The 25675-nt window shown below is 45.2% G+C and overlaps 2 protein-coding genes across 7 annotated transcripts in view; one reads left to right on the forward strand and one right to left on the reverse strand.

Annotated features, from left to right (window-relative positions):
• The first annotated feature begins 7982 nt into the window (after nucleotides 1-7982).
• LOC121549737 (all trans-polyprenyl-diphosphate synthase PDSS1-like) lies at nucleotides 7983-21742 on the forward strand. The gene is made up of 11 exons (XM_041861589.2): nucleotides 7983-8196; nucleotides 12229-12284; nucleotides 12386-12518; nucleotides 12722-12852; nucleotides 13451-13592; nucleotides 13815-13926; nucleotides 14362-14471; nucleotides 14576-14656; nucleotides 14790-14903; nucleotides 16186-16266; nucleotides 19334-21742. Exons 1-11 carry the CDS (start codon nucleotides 8044-8046, stop codon nucleotides 19472-19474), a joined length of 1254 nt encoding a protein of 417 aa, XP_041717523.2. The 5' UTR covers nucleotides 7983-8043; the 3' UTR covers nucleotides 19475-21742.
• An 838-nt stretch (nucleotides 21743-22580) lies between these two features.
• The window catches only part of LOC121549735 (abl interactor 1), a 118062-nt gene continuing 114967 nt past the window's right edge, over nucleotides 22581-25675 (reverse strand). For all 6 annotated transcript variants that reach the window (XM_045210389.1, XM_041861586.2, XM_041861584.2 and 3 more), the window contains 2 exons: nucleotides 23126-23308; nucleotides 22581-22913 (listed from right to left, as the gene is read on the reverse strand). In XM_045210389.1, the coding sequence (XP_045066324.1) occupies nucleotides 22738-22913; nucleotides 23126-23308 (359 nt within the window). In that variant the 3' untranslated portion in view covers nucleotides 22581-22737. The remainder of the gene's footprint in view (nucleotides 22914-23125; nucleotides 23309-25675) is intronic.

The raw sequence follows: 25675 nt of genomic DNA on the forward strand, positions 1-25675 counted from the left end.
CCATGTGCAGTTGCATACCGTAGTCTGGCTTTTTTTATGGCAGTTTTGGAGCAGTGGCTTCTTCCTTGCTGAGCGGCCTTTCAGGTTATGTCGATATAGGACTTGTTTTACTGTGGATATAGATACTTTTGTACCTGTTTCCTCCAGCATCTTCACAAGGTCCTTTGCTGTTGTTCTGGGATTGATTTGCACTTTTTGCACCAAAGTACTTTAATCTCTAGGAGACAGAATGCGTCTCCTTTCTGAGTGGTATGACGGCTGCGTGGTCCCATGGCGTTTATACTTCCGTACTATTGTTTGTACAGATGAATGTGGTACCTTCATGCGTTTGGAAATTGCTCCCAAGGATGAACCAGACTTGTGGAGGTCTACAATATTTTTTCTGAGGTCTTGGCTGATTTCTTTTGATTTTCCCATGATGTCAAGCAAAAAGGCACTGAGTTTGAAGGTAGGCCTTGAAATACATCCACAGGTACACCTCCAATTGACTCAAATGATGTAAATTAGCCTATCAGAAGCTTCTAAAGCCATGACATCATTTTCTGCTACATACAAATGCATTTGGAGTTTGTTTTTTTACAGTGATAAATAAATCAAGATAGCTAGCTAATATGAAGTTAGGTAGCAGATCAAATGTAATTCACTTAGCTAGCTATCTATACAGTATGTAAAGTTAGCTAGATAGCTACACAAGCGAGCCACTCAGGCCGGCTGAAGCGGGATGCGGGAATTTACCGCGTGCAAGTGTACACCGGGCATAACACGCCTCGCTTGCGGTATGGTTTTGGAAGCATACGGACCTTATCTTTCATATCGGCGAGAAATAATTTGTACAAATCAAAACGGTTAAATTGATCCACACCTTTTATAGGGTTAGGGTTCCCACACGGCCATATTTCCATGTTTACAGGGCTTGTTTACTGAAAACAGATGGAAGACAGAGTGCTAATTAGCTATCTGTGTCACCGAACACCTGTGTGTAAACGGAAGACAAACGCCACAAACTTGTCACTGAAAAATACTGTTGGCCGCAACTGTGTTAAAACCTGTTAAAACAGTGTGCAGTAAGTGTACGTTTTGCATTTGTGGAATTATTTTCATGTGATATGAAAGTAGAGGGATTTCTGTTTTTAGAACCAGACCGTAATTGAGAATAGGTTCACGTTTAGATGAGAGTATTTTGGTCTTCCAGAGCCAATTCTCCCTTTAAACTGAACATGTAAGGTCCTTGGACATCAATGGACTAAGGAGTAATGTTGGGCTACCAATGAGTAAAAAATTCAGTGTTTTCACAAGCGAAAGTGAATGCTTTTGATGAAAACGCTTTATCTGCCTTTTTAATGAAAACTAGTTTGAATATTCAAACATATATTTTGTGGAAAAGAGATTTCTGAACGATGCACCGTGCTGCATTGTTAACAATATGACCAAGCGTTGCAGATTACCGTTAGATTTTAACCTCCCGAGTGGCGCAGGGGTCTAAGGCCACTAGAGATCCTGGTTCGAATCCAGGCTCTGTCGTAGCCGGCCTTGACCGGGAGACCCATGGGGCGGCGCACAATTGGCCCAGGGTAGGGGAGGGAATGGCCGGCAGGGATGTAGCTCAGTTGATAGAGAATGGCGTTTGTAACGCCAGGGTTGTGGGTTCGATTCCCACGGGGGGCCAGTATGAAAAAATATATATATATTTAAAAAAAAAAGTTTAAAAATAAAAAAACATAATGTATGCATTCACTAACTGTAAGTCGCTCTGGATAAGAGCGTCTGCTAAATGACAAAAATGTAAATGTAATTTTAGCAGGGTGCGCCTCCCTCACCGTCACATGACTGGCTATAGCCCGGTTCAAACAGGGGCATCTTAATCAAATCCCCTCAGTCCATCTTCCACTGTTTCTCCAAGGGAAATGGTGACATCTTCTGGAAGAAAATGTTGGTGAAATGTAAAAAAAGGGGTGAAAGAACAAACAGATGAGGAGGGGGATCCCATGTAGGCATGTGGGAGAGGGAGTTGAACAGGAGTTTGTAGTGGTAGAGGTGTGGTTGGGAGGGGGGAATATGTTAATAGTGAACTTTTACATCCTGTGTAAGAGACTAGAGTTGATGGCCCTTAAGAATGTAGAAGGTCAAGATAGGAGACGGGTAATGTGGTGGGGGGATTTTAATGCTCATAGTACGCTCTGGGGAGGGTTACGGACTGATCTAAAGTTCAATGGCAGGCAGATGTATTTGGGAGATTTTGGAGGAATCTACAGGGGGTAGTGATCACTATCCTATCATGTGTACTGTAGGAATGAGGGTGGAAGATTCAGTAGGAAATAGATTGAGGAGATATTTGGTAAAGCGGAGTGGGGTCAGGAGCTGTGTCAGGTTGATCTTCAGTCAGATGTAGAAACAGTCAATGATGGAATAAGACGAGCAGTAGTAGGGGCCGCAAGGCTGGTGATTCCTATTGGTCCAGGGGGGAGAAGGAGGAAGGCAGGTGATTCCTATTGGTCCAGGGGGGAGAAGGAGGAAGGCAGGTGATTCCTATTGGTCCAGGGGGGAGAAGGAGGAAGGCAGGTGATTCATATTGGTCCAGGGAGAGAAGGAGGAAGGCAGGTGATTCCTATTGGTCCAGGGGGGAGAAGGAGAAAGGCAGGTGATTCCTATTGGTCCAGGGGAGAGGAGGAGGGAAGGCAGGTGATTCCTATTGGTCCAGGGGGGAGAAGGAGGAAGGCAGGTGATTCCTATTGGTCCAGGGAGAGAAGGAGGAAGGCAGGTGATTCCTATTGGTCCAGGGGGGAGAAGGAGGAAGGCAGGTGATTCCTATTGGTCCAGGGAGAGAAGGAGGAAGGCAGGTGATTCCTATTGGTCCAGGGGGGAGAAGGAGGAAGGCAGGTGATTCCTATGGGGACAGGGGGGAGGAGGAGGAAGGCAGGTGATTCCTATGGGTACAGGGGGGAGGAGGAGGAAGGCAGGTGATTCCTATGGGTACAGGGGAGAGAAGGAGGAAGGCAGGTGATTCCTATTGGTCCAGGGGGGAGAAGGAGGAAGGCAGGTGATTCCTATTGGTCCAGGGGGGAGAAGGAGGAAGGCAGGTGATTCCTATGGGTACAGGGGGGAGAAGGAGGAAGGCAGGTGATTCCTATGGGTACAGGGGAGAGAAGGAGGAAGGCAGGTGATTCCTATTGGTCCAGGGGGGAGAAGGAGGAAGGCAGGTGATTCCTATTGGTCCAGGGGGGAGAAGGAGGAAGGCAGGTGATTCCTATTGGTCCAGGGGAGAGGAGGAGGAAGGCAGGTGATTCCTATTGGTCCAGGGGGGAGAAGGAGGAAGGCAGGTGATTCCTATTGGTCCAGGGGAGAGGAGGAGGAAGGCAGGTGATTCCTATGGGTACAGGGGGGAGGAGGAGGAAGGCAGGTGATTCCTATTGGTCCAGGGGAGAGAAGGAGGAAGGGCAGGTGATTCCTATGGGTACAGGGGGGGAGAAGGAGGAAGGCAGGTGATTCCTATGGGTACAGGGGAGAGAAGGAGGAAGGCAGGTGATTCCTATTGGTCCAGGGGGGAGAAGGAGGAAGGCAGATGATTCCTATGGGTACAGGGGGGGAGAAGGAGGAAGGCAGGTGATTCCTATGGGTACAGGGGAGAGAAGGAGGAAGGCAGGTGATTCCTATGGGTACAGGGGAGAGGAGGAGGAAGGCAGATGATTCCTATGGGTACAGGGGGGAGAGGAGGAGGAAGGCAGGTGATTCCTATTGGTCCAGGGGAGAGAAGGAGGAAGGCAGGTGATTCCTATGGGTACAGGGGGGGAGAAGGAGGAAGGCAGGTGATTCCTATTGGGTACAGGGGGGAGAAGGAGGAAGGCAGGTGATTCCTATGGGTACAGGGGGGAGGAGGAAGGCAGGTGATTCCTATGGGTACAGGGGGAGAAGGAGGAAGGCAGGTGATTCCTATGGGTACAGGGGGGAGAAGGAGGAAGGCAGGTGATTCCTATGGGTACAGGGGAGAGGAGGAGGAAGGCAGGTGATTCCTATGGGTACAGGGGAGAGGAGGAGGAAGGCAGATGATTCCTATGGGTACAGGGGAGAGGAGGAAGGCAGGTGATTCCTATGGGTACAGGGGAGAGGAGGAGGAAGGCAGGTGATTCCTATGGGTACAGGGGAGAGGAGGAGGAAGGCAGGTGATTCCTATGGGTACAGGGGAGAGGAGGAGGAAGGCAGGTGATTCCTATGGGTACAGGGGGGGAGAAGGAGGAAGGCAGTTCCCTGGTGAATCATTGTCAGGAGGAAATAGAGACAGTGGAACACATTCTATTTCAGTGCCATACATATGGGCAGGAAAGGGAGCGATTGTTATTAGATTTGAGGAGTAATGGGGTTGAAGAGCCAGGATTAAGTGAACTGCTGGGGAAATCTTAAGGGGATGTAGTATTTAATTATATTTTCGTTTCCTTGGGGAGACGAGAAATTTGGGTAGGATTCAGACCTTCCCTGTCTCTGGTCCACACTCCAGTCCTGTTGGTGGCGGTAATCTACCTTAAAGTTGCCAACCGCGATAAAAATCCACAGAAGAAGAAACAGATGAGGCGCGCAGGTGTAATCTATCAAATTGATTGAACGGTTAGAGCGGTATCAAAAGCACAAACTATTGTAGATGAGTGCTTTGTTGTTAGTATCGTTTTGAAAGATTAAAACAACCAAGTGAAATAGCTCCGTAGGATCCTGTTTTCATTGACAGTAGAAAAGTGTTTCCTATTTGTAATGGTAAAATAGGCCTAATCTAATTTTCAGCGCTCTCATTTTGATAATAGTTGGATACGTTAGAAAATGGACGGTTGGCCAACTTCCCAAATTTCCCCTGGCCCTGTCTATTGGTCAAGGGTTGTGTTCTGAAAGTGTATATGTTTGTAAGTCTCACTGTAAACCATTAATAGACGCTAACTACCTTCAGCGCCTATTGACAATAGTGCCTATCTTCTAGCCTAGCCAGCCAATAGTGCATGGGCGCTAGATGTGCACTATCGTCTAGGCTTGATGTGCAGTCCTGGTAATAGGCCTACACTCGTGTCCCCTGTGGACTGGCTCGTACGTAAAGCATCCTCCATTCGGGCTGCAAAGGCATTTTCCTCAACTAGCTTTAATGGCGAGGAAGGCAGGGAAAAAACGGGGCGAATATGCGTACATTCTTTTAAGAAACACTATTTTCCACCACAAAGTTGTCCGAAAATATGAGTGGTGGTGTAAAATTGTTTCATAAAGAAAGTACGCATATTTTCCGTTGACGCCTTCTTGCCATTAAAGCTAGTTAAGGAGGGAGGTTATTCCATTGCAGCTGAATGGAGGATGCTTACTAGCCGGTCCACTGGGCGCACGAGTGTATTACCGGGAATGCAAATCAAGCCTAGATTGTACCGATCTAGCGCCCATGTACGATCGGCTACTTCTGGCCACCTTTATTTAACCAGGTAAGCCAGTTGAGAACAAGTTCTCATTTACAACTGCGACCTGGCCAAGATAAAGCAAAGCAGTGCGATAAAAACAACAACACAGAGTTACATATGGGGTAAAACAAAACATAAAGTCAAAAATACAACAGAAAATATATATACAGTGTGTGCAAATGTAGTAAGTTATGGCGGTAAGGCAATAAATTGGCCATAGTGCAAAATAATTACAATTAGTATTAACATTGGAATGATAGAGATGATGTGCAAATAGAGATACTGGGGTGCAAATGAGCAAAATAAATAACAATATGGGGATGAGGTAGTTGGGTGGGCTAATTTCAGATGGGCTGTGTACAGGTGCAGTGATCGGTAAGCTGCTCTGACAACTGATGCTTAAAGTTAGTGAGGGAGATAAGAGTCTCCAGCTTCAGAGATTTTTGCAGTTCGTTCCAGTCATTGGCAGCAGAGAACTGGAAGGAATGGCGGCCAAAGAAGGTGTTGGCTTTGGGGATGACCAGTGAGATATACCTGCTGGAGCGCATACTACGGGTGGGTGTTGCTATGGTGACCAATGAGCTAAGATAAGGCGGGGATTTGCCTAGAAGGAATTTATAGATGACCTGGAGCCAGTGGGTTTGGCGACGAATATGTAGTGAGGGCCAGCCAACAAGAGCGTACAGGTCACAGTGGTGGGTAGTATATGGGGCTTTGGTGACAAAACGGATGGCACCGTGATAGACTACATCCAATTTGCTGAGTAGAGTGTTGGAGGCTATTTTGTAAATGACATCGCCGAAGTCAAGGATCGGTAGGATAGTCAGTTTTACGAGGGCATGTTTGGCAGCATGAGTGAAGGAGGCTTTGTTGCGAAATAGGAAACCGATTCTAGATTTAACTTTGGATTGGAGATGCTTAATGTGAGTCTGGAAGGAGAGTTTACAATCTAATCAGACACCTAGGTATTTGTAGTTGTCCACATACTCTAGGTCAGACCCGTCGAGAGTAGTGATTCTAGTCGGCTGGGCGGGTGCCAGCAGCGTTCGATTGAAGAGCATGCATTTAGTTTTACTAGTGTTTAAGAGCAGTTGGAGGCTACGAAAGGAGTGTTGTATGGCATTGAAGCTTGTTTGGAGGTTTGTTAACAGTGTCCAATGAAGGGCCAGATGTATACAAAATGGTGTCGTCTGCGTAGAGGTGGATCTGAGAGTCACCAGCAGCAAGAGCGACATCATTGATATACACGGAGAAAAGAGTCGGCCCAAGAATTGAACCCTGTGGCACCCCCATAGAGACTGCCATAGGTCCAGACAACAGGCCCTCCGATTTCACACATTGAACTCTATCTGAGAAGTAGTTGGTGAACCAGGCGAGGCAGTCATTTGAGAAACCAAGGCTATTTAGTCTGCCAATAAGAATGCGGTGGTTGACAGAGTCGAAAGCCTTGGCCAGGTCGATGACGACGGCTGCACAGTACTGTCTACTATCGATCGCGGTTATAATATCGTTTAGGACCTTGAGCGTGGCTGAAGTGCACCCATGACCAGCTCGGAAACCGGATTGCATAGCGGAGAAGGTACGGTGGGATTCGAAATGGTTGGTGATCTGTTTGTTAACTTGGCTTTCAAATACTTTCGAAAGGCAGGGCAGGATGGATATAGGTCTGTAACAGTTTGGATCTAGAGTGTCACCCCCTTTGAAGAGGGGGATGACTGCGGCAGCTTTCCAATCTCTGGGGATCTCAGACGTTACGAAAGAGAGGTTGAACAGGCTAGTAATAGGGGCTGCGACAATTTCGGCAGCTAGTTTTAGAAAGAAAGGGTCCAGATTGTCTAGGCCAGCTGATTTGTAGGGGTCCAGATTTTGCAGCTCTTTCAGAACATCAGCTGTCTGAATTTGTGTGAAGGAGAAGCGGGGGGGGGGGGTGCAGAGTTGCAGCGGAGGGTGCAGAGTTGGTGGCCGGGGTAGTGGTAGCCAGGTGGAAAGCATGGCCAGCCGTAGCAAAATGCTTGTTGAAATTCTCGATTATTGTAGATTTATCGGTGGTGATAGTGTTTCCTAGCCTCAGTGCAGTAGGCAGCTGGGAGGAAGTGCTCTTATTCTCCATGGACTTTTCAGTGTCCCAAAACTTTTTGGAGTTAGTGCTACAGGATGCAAATTTCTGTTTGAAAAAGATATATACACACACACACACACTACCGGTCAAAGGTTTTAGTACACATACTCATTCAAGGGCTTTTATTTATTTTTACTATTTTCTACATTGTAGAATAATAGTGAAGTCATCAAAACTATGAAATAACACATATATCATGTAGTAACCAAAAAAGTGTTAAACAAATCAAAATATATTTTATATTTGAAATTCTTCAAATAGCCACCCTTTGCCTTGATGACAGCTTTGCACACGCGGTGCAAATAAGAAGTAGCACCACAACCCGCGATCAATACATTTTCACCCGCAACATCGTTTTCAAAGTAGCTCAACGTGGCCGGAAAACCGCGAACATGTGGGCAACCCTGGTTGTTTTAAAACGCCATGACGTCAACCAAGGGCAATTTGCTGTCCTCTACTTCCGGCGTCACATTCTATAACCTGCTCCAGAGATGTGTCCGGAGGAACATGGCGGTACCGTGGAGGCACTGTTGGAGGAGAAGTAAAGGCGCTACTTGTACACGTTTACTAGAAACCGTATGGTGTTTTAATGGAAGTTCTGCTATGTTTGCTGCCTCGTTGCTCCGAAGAACGGGAACTGTCGCTGGCTGGAGAAATGAGGTAACGTGGTAAGATTTCACCGGGCGGGCGTGCTGTCAACCCGAGGAAGGTCAACCAGTAGAGAAGTTGGAAGCCGCAAACTGATTTTATTGAATGAGTTACAGCTGGCTTGGTGTAGCTATATTGGAATTTAGTCCAGTCCAGTTTATTCTAGTTGTAGAAGCTAACTAAAACAATCAATATTGTATCAATGAAATTGCTTTTCTGGACATAACGTTAGCTAAAGATTGTTGTTTAGTATGACAATATTGTTTGTAGTTCTAGCCATATCTAGCTAGCTGGTTTGTTATGTAGTCTCAGTTTAGCTAAAGGTCAAGACGGTGCATGTCATTTCGGGATTGCTATGTACCAAGTTTTGCACTTGATTTATCTCACTAGTTTAACCCTATTAGCTCAAGCGACGGTAGGTTAACGTTATCACTAGACAGAACTGTCAGTGGGTAGACTTTATTGGTCAAGTGTATGTGGTTCACTTCCTACTAAAAGGTCCTCGCAACTAGACCTCGGTGTAACTAGGTATGTCTCCTCACAACTACAGTGAGGGGAAAAAAGTATTTGATCCCCTGCTGATTTTGTATGTTAGCCCACTGACAAAGACATGATCAGTCTATAATTTTAATGGTAGGTTTATTTGAACAGTGAGAGACAGAATAAAGACAATTTTTTTTAGAAAAACGCATGTAAAAAATGTTATAAATTGATTTGCATTTTAATGAAGGAAATAAGTATTTGATCCCCTCTCAATCAGAAAGATTTCTGGCTCCCAGGTGTCTTTTATACAGGTAACGAGCTGAGATTAGGAGCACACTCTTAAAGGGAGTGCTCCTAATCTCAGTTTGTTACCTGTATAAAAGACACCTGTCCACAGAAGCAATAAATCAATCAGATTCCAAACTCTCCACCATGACCAAGACCAAAGAGCTCTCAAAGGATGTCAGGGACAAGATTGTAGACCTACACAAGGCTGGAATGGGCTACAAGACCATCGCCAAGCAGCTCGGTGAGAAGGTGACAACAGTTGGTGCGATTATTCGCAAATGGAAGAAACACAAAAGTACTGTCAATCTCCCTCGGACTGGGGCTCCATGCAAGATCTCACCTCGTGGAGTTGCAATGATCATGAGAACAGTGAGGAATCAGCCCAGAACTACACGGGAGGATCTTGTCAATGATCTCAAGGCAGCTGGGACCATAGTCACCAAGAAAACAATTGGTAACACAATACGCTGTGAAGGACTGAAATCCTGCAGCGCCCGCAAGGTCCCCCTGCTCAAGAAAGCACATATACAGGCCCGTCTGAAGTTTGCCAATGAACATCTGAATGATTCAGAGGAGAACTGGGTGAAAGTGTTGTGGTCAGATGAGACCAAAATCGATCTCTTTGGCATCAACTCAACTCGCTGTGTTTGGAGGAGGCGGAATGCTGCCTATGACCCCCAAGAACACCATCCCCACCGTCAAACATGGAGGTGGAAACATTATTACATTTACATTTTAGTCATTTAGCAGATGCTCTTATCCAGAGCGACTTACAAGAGCAATTAGGGTTAAGTGCCTTGCTCAAGGGCACATCGACAGATTTTTCACCTAGTCGGCTCGGGGATTAGAACCAGCAACCTTTCGGTTACTGGCACAACGCTCTTAACCACTAAGCTACCTGCCGCCTGCTTTGGGGGTGTTTTTCTGCTAAGGAGACAGGACAACTTCACCGCATCAAAGGGACGATGGACGGGGCCATGTACCATCAAATCTTGGGTGAGAACCTCCTTCCCTCAGCCAGGGCATTGAAAATGGGTCGTGGATGGGTATTCCAGCATGACAATGACCCAAAACACACGGCCAAGGCAACAAAGGAGTGGCTCAAGAAGAAGCACATTAAGGTCCTGGAGTGGCCTAGCCAGTGTCCAGACCTTAATCCCATAGAAAATCTGTGGAGGGAGCTGAAGGTTCGAGTTGCCTAACGTCAGCCTCGAAACCTCTGACTTGGAGAAGATCTACAAAGAGGAGTGGGACAAAATCCCTCCTGAGATGTGTGCAAACCTGGTGGCCAACTACAAGAAACGTCTGTCCTCTGTGATTGCCAACAAGGGTTTTGCCACCAAGTACTAAGTCATGTTTTGAAGAGGGGTCAAATACTTATTTACCCCATTAAAATGCAAATCAATTTATAACATTTTTGACATGCATTTTTCTTTTGATTTTTTTGTTGTTATTCTGTCTCTCACTGTTCAAATAAACCTACCATTAAAAATTATAGACTGATAATTTCTTTGTCAGTGGGCAAACAAACAAAATCAGCAGGGGATCAAATACTTTTTTCCCTCACTGTAGACCTTGGTGTAACTAGCTGTCTCCTCTCAACTAGACCTTGGTGTAACTAGCTATGTGTCCTCTCAACTAGACCTCGGTGTACAATGGGGGGAAAAAAGTATTTAGTCAGCCACCAATTGTGCAAGTTCTCCCACTTAAAAAGATGAGGCCTGTAATTTTCATCATAGGTACACGTCAACTATGACAGACAAATTGAGAAAAAGAAATCCAGAAAATCACATTGTAGGATTTTTAATGAATTTATTTGCAAATTATGGTGGAAAATAAGTATTTGGTCACCTACAAACAAGCAAGATTTCTGGCTCTCACAGACCTGTAACTTCTTCTTTAAGAGGCTCCTCTGTCCTCCACTCGTTACCTGTATTAATGGCACCTGTTTGAACTTGTTATCAGTATAAAAGACACCTGTCCACAACCTTAAACAGTCACACTCCAAACTCCACTATGGCCAAGACCAAAGAGCTGTCAAAGGACACCAGAAACAAAATTGTAGACCTGCACCAGGCTGGGAAGACTGAATCTGCAATAGGTAAGCAGCTTGGTTTGAAGAAATCAACTGTGGGAGCAATTATTAGGAAATGGAAGACATACAAGACCACTGATAATCTCCCTCGATCTGGGGCTCCACACAAGATCTCACCCCGTGGGGTCAAAATGATCACAAGAATGGTGAGCAAAAATCCCAGAACCACACGGGGTGACCTAGTGAATTACCTGCAGAGAGCTGGGACCAAAGTAACAAAGCCTACCATCAGTAACACACTACGCCGCCAGGGACTCAAATCCTGCAAAGAATGCTGAGTTGCATCCAAAGAACACCATACCTACTGTGAAGCATGGGGGTGGAAACATCATGCTTTGGGGCTGTTTTTCTGCAAAGGGACCAGGACGACTGATCCGTGTAAAGGAAAGAATGAATGGGGCCATGTATCGTGAGATTTTGAGTGAAAACCTCCTTCCATCAGCAAGGGCATTGAAGATGAAACGTGGCTGGGTCTTTCAGCATGACTATGATCCCAAACACACCGCCCGGGCAACGAAGGAGTGGCTTCGTAAGAAGCATTTCAAGGTCCTGGAGTGGCCTAGCCAGTCTCCAGATCTCAACCCCATAGAAAATCTTTGGAGGGAGTTGAAAGTCCGTGTTGCCCAGCGACAGCCCCAAAACATCACTGCTCTAAAGGAGATCTGCATGGAGGAATGGGCCAAAATACCAGCAACAGTGTGTGAAAACCTTGTGAAGACTTACAGAAAACGTTTGACCTGTGTCATTGCCAACAAAGGGTATATAACAAAGTATTGAGTCACTTTTGTTATTGACCAAATACTTATTTTCCACCATAATTTGCAAATAAATTCATTAAAAATCCTACAATGTGATTTTCTGGAAAAAAAATTCTCGTTTTGTCTGTCATAGTTGACGTGTACCTATGATGAAAATTACAGGCCTCATCTTTTTAAGTGGGAGAACATGCACAATTGGTGGCTGACTAAATACTTTTTTTCCCCACTGTATGTGTCCTCTCAACTAGACCTCGGTGTAACTAGCTGTCTCCTCTCAACTAGACCTCGGTGTAACTAGCTGTCCTTCAAAAACCGGAGTAAAAGCTGTCAAATGCTCACCTGACTTAAAGGTCACATTAGGTTACAAGTGCAAATGTTGTGGTGCTCAGGTTATTCATTTGTGATATTGATTTCTTTCAGGGGCTGTCCTCAAGGACTGTACACACAACCTCACTAGGCAACTCTATTCTGACAAGGTGAGTCTGAGATTGAAATGTTAAATGCTGTAGATTGATTTCAAGTGTGTGTGTTTTATTAATGTGTGTATTAATTTACATGTGTTTTTATTTCCCTGTAGGCTCAAATCAAGGTTGCTTTACCCCACACCAAAGCCTTGTTGTTGCGAAAGGATACACAGCGACGCCAAGTTAAAGGACCCCTTCACTCTAGCCCAAAAAGATTTGAGTAATTTGTACGACGATATCAAAAAGGTAAGTCATTTGACTTGAGTCATCATTTAGCACTGAGATTTGTTTTTCAATGAAAAGTGCGCTATAAATGAAATATACTATTGTTATGTAGCATTAAGGCTACAGTGGCGTGCTTCTAACTCTTATTGCTCATATACACAGTTCAGACTATTACTGATTTTATAACATGACTGTAATAAAGATACATTATCTGTGCTTCACAGGAGCTTTTTGTGTCCAAGTCAGAGCTCAAGTCCCTGTGTGACTACTACTTTGACGGGAAAGGCAAGGCCTTCCGACCCACGATAGTGGTGCTGATGGCCCGGGCCTGCAATAGTCACAGCAACCGAGACGGGTAAGACATTATCCTTGGTATACCCTAGTGAACTAGGTAGGTAGTACGCATACTACGTACATGCATGGTAGTGTGTAGCCTGATCTACCATCCTGACCGCTGTGATCTTTATTATTTTTTATTTTTTTTGTAGTTTCACTAGCAAACGATCATGTAAGCTTGTGAGATCTGAATGGTTGTAGGGGGCTACTAATGGGTTACATGGAGACAGACCTGGGTGAGAAACTATGCTAATGAATGTATTTTGCGCACACACCAGGAGCAACTTGTCACACCTGTCTGGGAGGAAACACAGATTGGAAAGGGAAAACAGGCTGTTTATTACGTCATTACAGGAGAGGGCTGTATTACGGTCTAAATTAATAATGCGTATACTATATCGTTGCAATAAACTAATTCATTCAGCCTGCCCATATTAGTGATGATATGAACCAATATGTGAGAAAGCTATAACTGTTATCAACCAGCCTATTCTCCCTCTCCCCTCTCTCTCCCCGTCTGTCGTTCTCTCTCTCCCCCCCCCCCCCCCCTCTCTCTCCTCTTTCTGTCTCTCTCACTCTCTCCCCCTCTCTCTTTCTCCGTCTCTCTCTCTCTCCAGAGATCTGCTCCCAGGTCAGCGGTCCATAGCTATGATCTCTGAGATGATCCACACTGCCAGCCTGGTCCACGATGATGTCATCGACGGCTCGGACAAGCGGAGAGGGAAGACCACTATCAACGAAGTGTGGGGAGAGAGAAAGGTTAGCCAGTCACGTTGTCCTATACACGCTAAGCTACTCCACTGCAACATGTGCAATAATGTTACCACTATCTACGAAGTGTGGGGAGAGAGAAAGGTTAGCCAGTCACGCCAGTTTTCTTGAAAAGGTGCAATACTATCACTTTTCTGTAATGCATCTTATGACAAACGAATACACCCTTAGTAGTGGTATGATCGTATGAATGTATTCTCTTATTCCCAGGCCATTTTAGCTGGAGACTTCATCCTCTCGGCAGCCTCCATGGCTCTGGCCCGTATCGGCAACAACACGGTGGTGTCAGTGCTGTCTCAGGTCATGGAGGATCTGGTGAGAGGTAAGGACAGTCGGGCTCGTGATGAGTTAGCCCTGCCCGCGACTTCAAAATCAGTGTCGACCTCAGGCAAAGAGGTAATTACCTCTTGGTCTAATGGTTAAGACTTAAGTTTCTCCCATGGGGGGGACATGGGTTCAGATCCCGCCTGTGACGCATTGCACAATATATTCAGTCCGTTTTCAATTTGAAACAGTTGATTTTTTATTTTTTTATCTGTTGCCTTGGCTATTTTCAGTTATTGTATACCTTCTAACAGAAATACACTTTGACTTATCAGTTTGGTAATCACCATTACCTGCCCCTTTTACTATCTAGACGTTGTAATGCAACGCTTCTGATTCTGTAAGGGGAAAATGAGTGATGAATGTTTAGGATGACCGACGTGGATAGGAAACACTGTCTCTGTTCACACCAACATATTTGCTGACGTTCCAGGTGAATTCATGCAGCTGGGCTCCAAGCAAAATGAGAGTGAGAGATTTAAACACTACCTGGAGAAGACCTTTAAGAAGACTGCCAGTCTCATCGCCAACAGTTGTAAAGCTGTATGTATGTATTCTATCTCCACACAAACAATGCAGACTTCCAGAAAGTCTTTGGGGCCCAACGGAATAGGTTTGTGTTGACTGGTTGTTCTCTTCCATTCAAGGTATCCATTCTAGTGAACTCTGATCCAGAGGTTCATGAAATAGCCTTTCAGTACGGGAGGAATATAGGTATCGCCTTTCAGGTACATTTTTCTAATACTTGAATCAATGGGGTGTCATTTTTAATGTGCTCATTTTTCATTTTTTTTAAATAAATGTATTTAACAATGAAATGTGTAAAATATATTTTAAGTTGTTTAATTGTGTGTGTCGTAGCTGATGGACGATGTGCTGGACTTCACAGCTTGTGCCAGCCAGCTAGGAAAGCCTTCAGCTACAGACCTCAAGCTGGGCCTGGCCACTGGACCAGTGCTGTTTGCCTGCCAACAGGTGTGTGTGTGTGTGTGTGCACGTCTTCCATTTTATGGAAGTGAGAGTTTAACATTTTAACCCTTTAGCTTCCCATGTGGGAAATAACTGGATGCGTCCCAAATGGCTCCCTATTCCCTTTATAGTGTACTACTTTAGATCAGGTCCCCCATAAGGCTCTGGTCAAAAGTAGTGCACTATATAGGGCATAGGGTGCCATTTGGGACGTATCCACGTAGTCATTGACTCTCCTGGTCACTGTCTAATTTTCTAGATTGAATCACAGTGACTGACTGGTCATTATAAACTGGGTGGTTCGAGCCCTGAATGATGATTGGCTGACAGCCGTGGTATATCAGACCGTATGCCACGGGTATGACAAACAAATTATTTTTACTGCTCTAATTACGTTGGTAACCAGTTTATAATAACAAGGCACCTCAGGGGTTTGTGGTGTATTGGCCATATAGCACACCCCCTTGGGCCTTATTGCGTAAATATACACTGAGTGTACAAAACATTAGGAACAGCTTCCTAATATTGAGTTGCACCCTGTTTTGCCCACAGAACAGCCTCAATTCGGGTGTTGAATGCGTTCCACAAGGATGCTGGCCCATGTTGACTCCAACGCTTCCCACAGTTGTGTCAAGTTGGCTGGATGTCCTCTGGGTGGTGGACCATTCTTGATACACACTGGAAACTGTTGAGCGTGGATAAACTCAGCAATGTTGCAGTTCTTGACACACTCAAACCGGTGCGCCTGGCACCTACTACCATACCCCGATCAAAGGCACTTAAAAATGTTGTTCCAATTGTCTCAAGGCTTAAAAATCCTCCTTTACCCTGTCTCCTCCCCTTCATCTACACTGATTTGAATTGGATTTAACAAGTGACATCTGTAGCTCAATTGGTAGAGCACGGCGCTTGTAACGCCAGGGTAGTGGGTTCGATCCCCGGGACCACCCATACGTAAAAATGTATGCACACGTGACTGTAAGTCGCTTTGGATAAAAGCGTCTGCTAAATGGCTTATTATTATTATTATTACTACTACTATTATTATTATAATAATAATAAGGGATCATGGCTTTCACCTGGTCAGTCTGTCATGGGAAGTGCAGGTGTTCTTAATGTTTTGTACACTCAGTGTCTATTCCTCTCATTCATAGCATGTTGTTTATTAAGCCAGGATAGTCCACTCAGTAACAATTGCCACTGTTTTCCAGGGAGTCCTGGGATCACATAATATGCCTATGACTGATTGCGTAGTCTGTGACAGTGTCTCTTACCGCTCCCTCTATAGTTCCCTGAGCTGCATGGTATGATCATGAGGCGGTTCAGCTCCAGTGGAGATGTCGCTCGTGCCTGGCAGTATGTCCAGGAGGTAAGAAACATTGGCTATAGCTAGAGGGAGGGAGGGAGGTCAGAAACATTGGGTATAGCTAGAGGGAGGGAGGTCAGAAACATTGGGTATAGCTAGACGGAGGGAGGTCAGAAACATTGGGTATAGCTGGAGGGAGGGAGGGAGGTCAGAAACATTGGGTATAGCTAGAGGGAGGGAGGGAGGTCAGAAACATTGGGTATAGCTAGAGGGAGGGAGGTCAAACATTGGGTATAGCTAGAGGGAGGGAGGTCAAACATTGGGTATAGCTAGAGGGAGGGAGGGAGGTCAGAAACATTGGGTATAGCTAGAGGGAGGGAGGTCAGAAACATTGGGTATAGCTGGAGGGAGGGAGGTCAGAAACATTGGGTATAGCTAGAGGGGAGGGAGGTCAAACATTGGGTATAGCTAGAGGGAGGGAGGTCAAACATTGGGTATAGCTAGAGGGGAGGGAGGGAGGGAGGTCAGAAACATTGGGTATAGCTAGAGGGAGGGAGGGAGGGAGGTCAGAAACATTGGGTATAGCTAGAGGGAGGGAGGGAGGTCAGAAACATTGGGTATAGCTAGAGGGAGGGAGGTCAGAAACATTGGGTATAGCTAGAGGGAGGGAGGTCAGAAACATTGGGTATAGCTAGAGGGAGGGAGGTCAAACATTGGGTATAGCTAGAGGGAGGGAGGGAGGGAGGGAGGGAGGTCAGAAACATTGGGTATAGCTGGAGGGAGGGAGGGAGGTCAGAAACATTGGGTATAGCTAGAGGGAGGGAGGGAGGTCAGAAACATTGGGTATAGCTAGAGGGAGGGAGGTCAGAAACATTGGGTATAGCTGGAGGGAGGGAGGTCAGAAACATTGGGTATAGCTAGAGGGAGGGAGGTCAGAAACATTGGGTATAGCTAGAGGGAGGGAGGTCAAACATTGGGTATAGCTAGAGGGAGGGAGGTCAAACATTGGGTATAGCTAGAGGGAGGGAGGGAGGGAGGTCAGAAACATTGGGTATAGCTAGAGGGAGGGAGGGAGGGAGGTCAGAAACATTGGGTATAGCTAGAGGGAGGGAGGGAGGGAGGTCAGAAACATTGGGTATAGCTAGAGGGAGGGAGGGAGGTCAGAAACATTGGGTATAGCTAGAGGGAGGGAGGTCAGAAACATTGGGTATAGCTAGAGGGAGGGAGGTCAGAAACATTGGGTATAGCTAGAGGGAGGGAGGTCAAACATTGGGTATAGCTAGAGGGAGGGAGGGAGGTCAGAAACATTGGGTATAGCTAGAGGGAGGGAGGGAGGTCAGAAACATTGGGTATAGCTAGAGGGAGGGAGGTCAGAAACATTGGGTATAGCTAGAGGGAGGGAGGTCAAACATTGGGTATAGCTAGAGGGAGGGAGGGAGGTCAGAAACATTGGGTATAGCTAGAGGGAGGGAGGTCAGAAACATTGGGTATAGCTAGAGGGAGGGAGGGAGGTCAGAAACATTGGGTATAGCTAGAGGGAGGGAGGGAGGTCAGAAACATTGGGTATAGCTAGAGGGAGGGAGGTCAAACATTGGGTATAGCTAGAGGGAGGGAGGGAGGTCAGAAACATTGGGTATAGCTAGAGGGAGGGAGGGAGGTCAGAAACATTGGGTGTAGCTAGAGGGAGGGAGGTCAAACATTGGGTATAGCTAGAGGGAGGGAGGGAGGTCAAACATTGGGTATAGCTAGAGGGAGGGAGGGAGGTCAAACATTGGGTATAGCTGGAGGGAGGGGAGGGAGGGAGGTCAGAAACATTGGGTATAGCTAGAGGGAGGGAGGGAGGTCAGAAACATTGGGTATAGCTAGAGGGAGGGAGGGAGGTCAGAAACATTGGGTATCGCTAGAGGGAGGGAGGGAGGGAGGGAGGGAGGTCAGAAACATTGGGTATAGCTGGAGGGAGGGAGGGAGGTCAGAAACATTGGGTATAGCTAGAGGGAGGGAGGTCAGAAACATTGGGTGTAGCTGGAGGGAGGGAGGGAGGTCAGAAACATTGGGTATAGCTAGAGGGAGGGAGGTCAAACATTGGGTATAGCTAGAGGGAGGGAGGGAGGTCAGAAACATTGGGTATAGCTAGAGGGAGGGAGGGAGGTCAGAAACATTGGGTATAGCTAGAGGGAGGGAGGGAGGTCAGAAACATTGGGTATAGCTGGAGGGAGGGAGGGAGGTCAGAAACATTGGGTATAGCTAGAGGGAGGGAGGTCAGAAACATTGGGTATAGCTAGAGGGAGGGAGGGAGGGAGGTCAAACATTGGGTATAGCTAGAGGGAGGGAGGGAGGTCAAACATTGGGTATAGCTGGAGGGAGGGAGGGAGGTCAGAAACATTGGGTGTAGCTAGAGGGAGGGAGGTCAAACATTGGGTATAGCTAGAGGAAGGGAGGGAGGTCAAACATTGGGTGTAGCTGGAGGGAGGGAGGTCAGAAACATTGGGTATAGCTAGAGGGAGGGAGGGAGGTCAGAAACATTGGGTATAGCTAGAGGAAGGGAGGGAGGTCAGAAACATTGGGTATAGCTAGAGGGAGGGAGGGAGGTCAGAAACATTGGGTATAGCTAGAGGAAGGGAGGGAGGTCAAACATTGGGTGTAGCTAGAGGGAGGGAGGTCAGAAACATTGGGTATAGCTGGAGGGAGGGAGGTCAGAAACATTGGGTATAGCTGGAGGGAGGGAGGTCAGAAACATTGGCTATAGCTAGAGGGAGGGAGGTCAGAAACATTGGGTATCGCTAGATGGAGCGTGGTCAGAAACATTGGGTATAGCTAGAGGGAGGGAGGGAGGTCAGAAACATTGGGTATCGCTAGACGGAGGGAGGTGTTTGTATAAAATCACCATATAGAAAGAAGTGGAAGGGCGCTCAACCAACGTTAGTCGAGGTGCAACCAATAAATAAGATCAAGGAGAAGGCTCAACGCTCGCTCACCATTAAAACATTATTAAAAGCTTTTACCTTTTTTTTTTGTTGCTTTCATCGGAATATAAACGAAGTATAGAAATACTATTGGACCTATGATCATGTAGTAATTACAACTGACCTGTTAGAAAGCACGCTGACTCCCCCCTCCTGTTTGTCCTCAGAGTAACGGTGTGGATCAGACCAACTACCTGGCCCAGCACTACTGTCAGGAGGCCGTCCGGCAGATCAGCCTGCTCAGGCCCTCTCCGGAGCGGGATGCCCTCATCAGGCTCACCCAGACGGTCCTCACCCGTGACAGGTGAGCGCCCACCCCCCAGGCGTCACTTCAGGCAGCTACTTGTACCTGTGGAATGCCCCGTATGGAGGGGGAAGATGGTGATGGGTGGTTTAATGTTTCATCAGTGATATTCCCAGGGGGGTCCTGATGGAGCACTGTTTATGCAGGTTTTTGTATGTAACTAAGATGAAGGTGGAACTAAACTGTGCATACGCAGGTTCTTCGGGACTGACTTCTGAGATGCACTGCTTCACATTACCTATGGCTTCTTTATCCCCTCTGGGAAACACTTAGGGTCTCACAGAACAAATAATATGTTATTGACACCAGTGGTTTTTCAATGCCAGTCCTGCAGGACCCCTGCCTCAACAGTTTTCTGAAACAAACCCCACATTTTCTTCAATTGGACTTCAACAAAGCCGTCAAATGGCATGTCAGTGAGGATTGGACACAGACCTGTATGCACAGAGACCCTACAGGATTATTGTAAAAAAAAAAACTAAAAAAATCACTGTTTTACCCTATTTTCCCTGTACTGTACATGCAGATGGAGTATCATTGTGATATAGGTGTGTGTTAAGACATTGCTCGAAGATCCGTCCGCACCGCACAAATGCCAAACTTTTGTCATGGTGACTCACACCAATTTGGAGAACGTTGTTTATATTGTAGGTGCTTCCTGTATCAAGTGCTTCATAACAGCCAAGGCCTTAACATCCACAATGACTCAAATTAAAACATTACTTTTTTTTTTTAAGTCAAGCTTTCTACCCATTGTTTTCAATCCCAATCACCACACCACGAGGTCGTACATAGGAGAATGGTTTTATTATAAAAGACTGTGTGTACATTTTTCAATTAATATATAGACACATTAAGGGCAGAGCTCTGATGTCTACCCATTGACCTGGAATAGCTGCTGTATGCTGTAATGGTAAAACGGTGACAAACGCAGTTAAATTCCCATGCGAGTCTGGACAGGAAAGACAATCATGTAGGAACTGTTGAGAAAGGCTGCCGTGTTCCATCGTAACCTTAAACCAGTGAAAACGCCAACATTGAATTGTCATGAATCGATCGATAGTCATCCCTAAGGGATAAATAGCCTACAGCTATATAAGTGAGTCTAGACAAAGTGGGTGGGGCCCATTTGGAACAATAAAAGGGAAAAAACAACTTGGTGTCGATGATATCCAGACCTGAGTTATAAAACCAAACCATTGCGGGTTTAAAAAAAACTATGACGATTCTAAAACGATGTGATCTGGGTTTTACATTTGATCGTTGTTGCTCCATCTATGTGAAGACTGAGGCGGTAAATGAGATGTCATATTGGTCTCCATTATTACGGAATAGTCAAATGGGCAGTTTTTGTTATGAACATCATGACAAAACAACAGTTTGAAAACTAAGCCCACTAACACGGCATGAAGAACAATCTATCATAATCCATTACTGTTTACATTTATATACTTCTATCAAAACTACAGAAATCATTTTTTTCAGATAAGACATGAACTATGACGTTTCTTAAAATGGATATGGAACTCTAATAGTGTCTGTCAAACTGGGAGTCACAAAATAATGGTTTTGCTTTTCACCGCATTACCATATGGAAGAATTCATTGAATTGAATACGCTTATTGAATACGCTTAAATACAAATTAGAGCATTTTGAAAATAAGACCAATAAATGACAATTTAATCAATTCAAAACAATAAAATAGCCTAAATTGAATGTAAATATTACAACAAAATGGAAGCATAATTAAACGTAGAGGTTATACATTTTTTATTAGATTTTGCATGCTTTACGCACAGACTTAATTTCAGGAATGACTGAAATAAAAACAGAAATAAAAGGTTTTGTTATTCATAAAAAGCTCAAGTTTGCATTTAACATCCAAAATCGATCAGGCTTGTGATTTATGATAACCTTGATTTGTAGAAAATCAAACAAGTATTTTTCGTCAATCATTTTGAGAAAAAAAAAAGTGGATGAATCAAATTTATTATTTATCTAAATATTGAAACAGTTTGGGCTACAGAGAGAGGCAGAATAACGCAGTTTGAAGCTATATGGCAAAGTTTTGCAACCACGAGATGAGAAATTAGAACGTGTGTGAGACGACGGGCAGGATGGGGTTACGGTGGGAACGTGTGGGTCTGAGCAAGGGTGAGGTCATTAATGTTCGTTAAAATGTATGTATGTAAATGTTGAGTTGTCTATATATATGTTTTTGTATTGTCAAAAAAGTAAAATAAAAAAGATATTATGAAGAAAATCAAACAATCTTCTGTTGGGACATTTACGTCATTTAGCAGACGCTCTTATCCAGAGCGACTTACAAATGTACATGTGTTGTGTGTAGCCTGCTTGAGATAATGTGATTGACATTCACTGAATTTACACTACAGACACCCAACAGGCTGGCACTCACATTATATACTATTAACAGTAGTAACACTTCCCCTAAAGGTCTACACAAGATCACCTAATGCCGACATGTGCTTTACATTTTAGAAGACTCTCTCATCCAGAGCGACTTACAGGAGCAATTAGGGTTAAGTGCCTTGCTCAAGGGCACATCGACAGATTTTTTACATAGTCGGCTCGGGGATTAGAACCAGCGACCTTTCGGTTCACTGGTACAACGCTCTTAACCACTAAGCTACCTACCTGACAGACATTTGCTCCACATAGCATAATACACGTGATACACTCATGAAGACATTCATACGTTAAGATAAGTGCATGAAAGATGTGTAGGTCAATAGATGAACAGTTGGGTCAGATGTTATGCATATGTAAACAGGGCAGAGCACTTAAAGGAAGGATGGCCTTCAGCTAGTGTTACCCTGGTCTCACAGGAGTTTGGTGGCACCTTAACTGGGGAGGACGAGCTCGTGGTAATGGCAGGAGCGGAATCAGTGGAATGGTATCAAATACATCAAACAACATGGTTTGCCATTCCATTGGCTCCGTTCCAGCTACTATGAGCCGTCCTCCCATCAGCAGCCTCCACTGCCCGGTCTTTGAAAACATCCCAGTCCTTGTGACATCATCAGCCTTATCCTATTCCTTTTTTTATATACTTTTGTCTCCCAACCCACACGTAACAACACCAAAATAAAGTAAATAGATATTTGTATTTTATTTGCAATCAGTAAGAGACCAAAACATTCTGTCATATCCAAAAGCACTTCCATATGCTTTGTAAGGTCAGATTTCTGTTTTAATTGATCTGTAGTAGAAACACTGAATCAACACAGTGTAGTAGGGTCCCTTCAGTCGGCATAGTGCATGATGGACTCGACGTAGTTGCCGGGGAACAGGCCTGTGACTCCGCTGCTGATTCCCTCGAACCAGCCGTCGTCGTTCTTCTTGATGATGTAGATGATGGCTCCCTCCATGAAACTCAGCTCGTCGTCTTTATCTGCCGTGTAGTCGTAGATGGCCACCACTGAGGAGGCGCAAAACATCAGAGGGATTAGGCAAACTGGATTAGGATACAACGGGTAAGAAACGGTTTGCCTGAAGGTTAACATATTTATTGTGAGTGTCAAAATGTGCTTAAGTAGTTGACTAGTTCGGTGTAGTTTTAAATAAATACATGTGAAGTGTATGGTAGGGAAGAGAAGTAGAGCGACGTCGGTATTGAGCCCCGAGGCGTACCTTTCTCTATGTAGCTCTTGGGCGCCCACTGGGGGTCTCCTTCGGCATACGGGTCACTGTAGTGCACCACAGCCTCTTCCTCGTAGTCAACTGGCGGCGGCGGAGGAGGAGGAGGAGGAGCTTCATCAAACATGGGCAGGTCATCGGATGGAAGAGGGGGAGGCGGAGTAGGGGCGTCCGCAACTGCCAAACGCCGATGAGTAGAGGAGGGGGAGAGGGAACAAGATTAGGAATGCTGCCTGAAACTGGGAGGAAGGAACGGGTCCCGTTGTACATTACAGGCGGGCTTCACATGCCACCAAGCCCAACGCTAGAGAAAACCATGCAATCGTGGAAGAGCAACATGCTGTGGTTTGTATGTATGCCAGGCGCCGATGGTTAGTCGGTCAAGGACCAAATAAAATGCGTGACAGCGAGTTGTTGGCGTGCGGATATTGACCTTTTTGAGATTCATTCCTCCAGGTCACTTGTTAAGACACGTAATTTGGTTACACGTGTTCTTTGCCACCAAGGTAATGCTGCACGCAACGCAAACTTGTTTTGACATTCTATTTCCATTGGATTTGAATTCTCTTCTTGTGTTTTGTTGTATAATATCATTCATTATTTACTTCAGTTAGCAACGACAGTAGAGAACTTGTGACTATCCTAGAGGGATGCGGCTCTATCACCACAAACACACACACCGGTCCAATCCCAAATGGACCCCTAAGCCATTCACCCTATGCACTTGTGGAGATCTGAGAGGATTTGATTGGAAGAAGCAATATGGTGAAACTTCCACCTAGCCTATCAGAGTGCAAGGTGGAGCTATTACCATATTGCTTATACCTGTAACATCTTCTAAGATCTCCACAAGTGCAGAGGGTGTAGGGCTTAGGGGACCATTTGGGATTGGACCATCCAGAGCTGCAACTAGTTTCAGTTGGAGGCAGAAAGCCCTATCCTCCTATCAGTCATGTTCCAAAGCAACAACCCTTCTCCATCTTGTGACCCAAGTCCAAGGAAGTGTATTTTGATTTACAGGGAAGAGTATTTTTTCTCTTTAATTATTTACAGAAGCGAACGCCTACAAATGAGTCCAGTACAATAGACTGCAGCCTATATAGTCAGGGGAGGACCTCTGAATCAGAAGCTGCAGTAGGATGCGTGGATCCGATCGTGGAGGCTTACCTGCATAAAATCAAACATGATGACCATTTCTACGTTGTGCCAAAGGGAATAAGAGCGGGGACATTCTGAGGTGGTGTTTTTATCAGAGGACGCTTTCCCATCACCACTCAGGATACTACGTCAGTGCTCTCTGTTTTACTCTCTCGACTGGAAATGACAGCCTTCGTACTGTTAAGAAAACGGCTATAAAAATGGTGGTGTTTTAATTCTGCCAGTAACATAAATCTGTTTAACGCAGACATAAATCTGTCTTAACAATAGCAGGCTAAGCTTCTTTTAAAGTTACACAAAAGCATGCAGACTATTTCTCTGTTGATCACACCGTACTATGCACAATACGTTTAGTCCTTCCATATCCAGACTCTTATCTCCCTCACTAACTTTAAGCATCAGTTGTCAGAGCACCTTACCGATCACTGCACCTGTACACAGCCCATCTGAAATTAGCCCACCCAACTACCTCATCCCTATATTGTTATTTATTTTGCTCTTTTGCACCCCAGTATCTCTATTTGCACATCATCTCTTGCACATCTAGCATTCCAGTGTTAATACTATTGTAATTATTCTGCACTATAGCCTATTTATTGCCTTACCTCCATAACTTACTACATTCGCACACACTGTATATATATTTTCTGTTGTATTTCTGACTTTATGTTTTTTTTACCCCATATGTAACTCTGTGTTGTTTTTATTGCACTACTTTGCTTTATCTTGGCCAGGTCGCAGTTGTAAATGAGAACCTGTTCTCAACTGGCTTACCTGGTTAAATAAAGGTGAAATAAAAAAATTAAATTAAATTAAAAAAAATATGCGCCGCTCATACGGTGCATTTTTTTGGTTAAATTATACTTAACATATGCCTTATCACACACGTGGTACTTTGTAGAATACCAATTCAGCTGCTTCCTCCATTATATATTCTCCTGAATAATCTTGGAATGGAGCCACTTTTTTCACTATTTGTTCTCAGTATCTGCACACTGGAGAAAGCAATGGGTCTCGATGGCAATAAGCGTCTGTTTGAGAACACTACTTATTAACACAGACAATAGATAAGAGCTGTCTACAGCGCAGGACAGGCAGGCAGACAGACAGACAGGCAGACAGGCAGGCAGACAGGCAGGCAGGCAGACAGGCAGGCAGACAGACAGACAGGCAGGCAGGCAGGCAGGCAGACAGGCAGGCAGGCAGGCAGGCACACAGACAGATGAGTGAACAGGCACAAAGCATGCTGTGTGGTTGACAGATGAGGGTTGATATAGTCAGATTTAGGGGAAAGGGTGAGTGATCTGGGGAACAGGGAGAGTGATCTGGGGAACAGGGAGAGTGATCTGGGGAACAGGGAGAGTGATCTGGGGAACAGGGAGAGTG

Source organism: Coregonus clupeaformis, chromosome 34 (genome assembly GCF_020615455.1).
Source record: "Coregonus clupeaformis isolate EN_2021a chromosome 34, ASM2061545v1, whole genome shotgun sequence".
NCBI classification, from domain to species: Eukaryota; Metazoa; Chordata; class Actinopteri; order Salmoniformes; family Salmonidae; genus Coregonus; species Coregonus clupeaformis.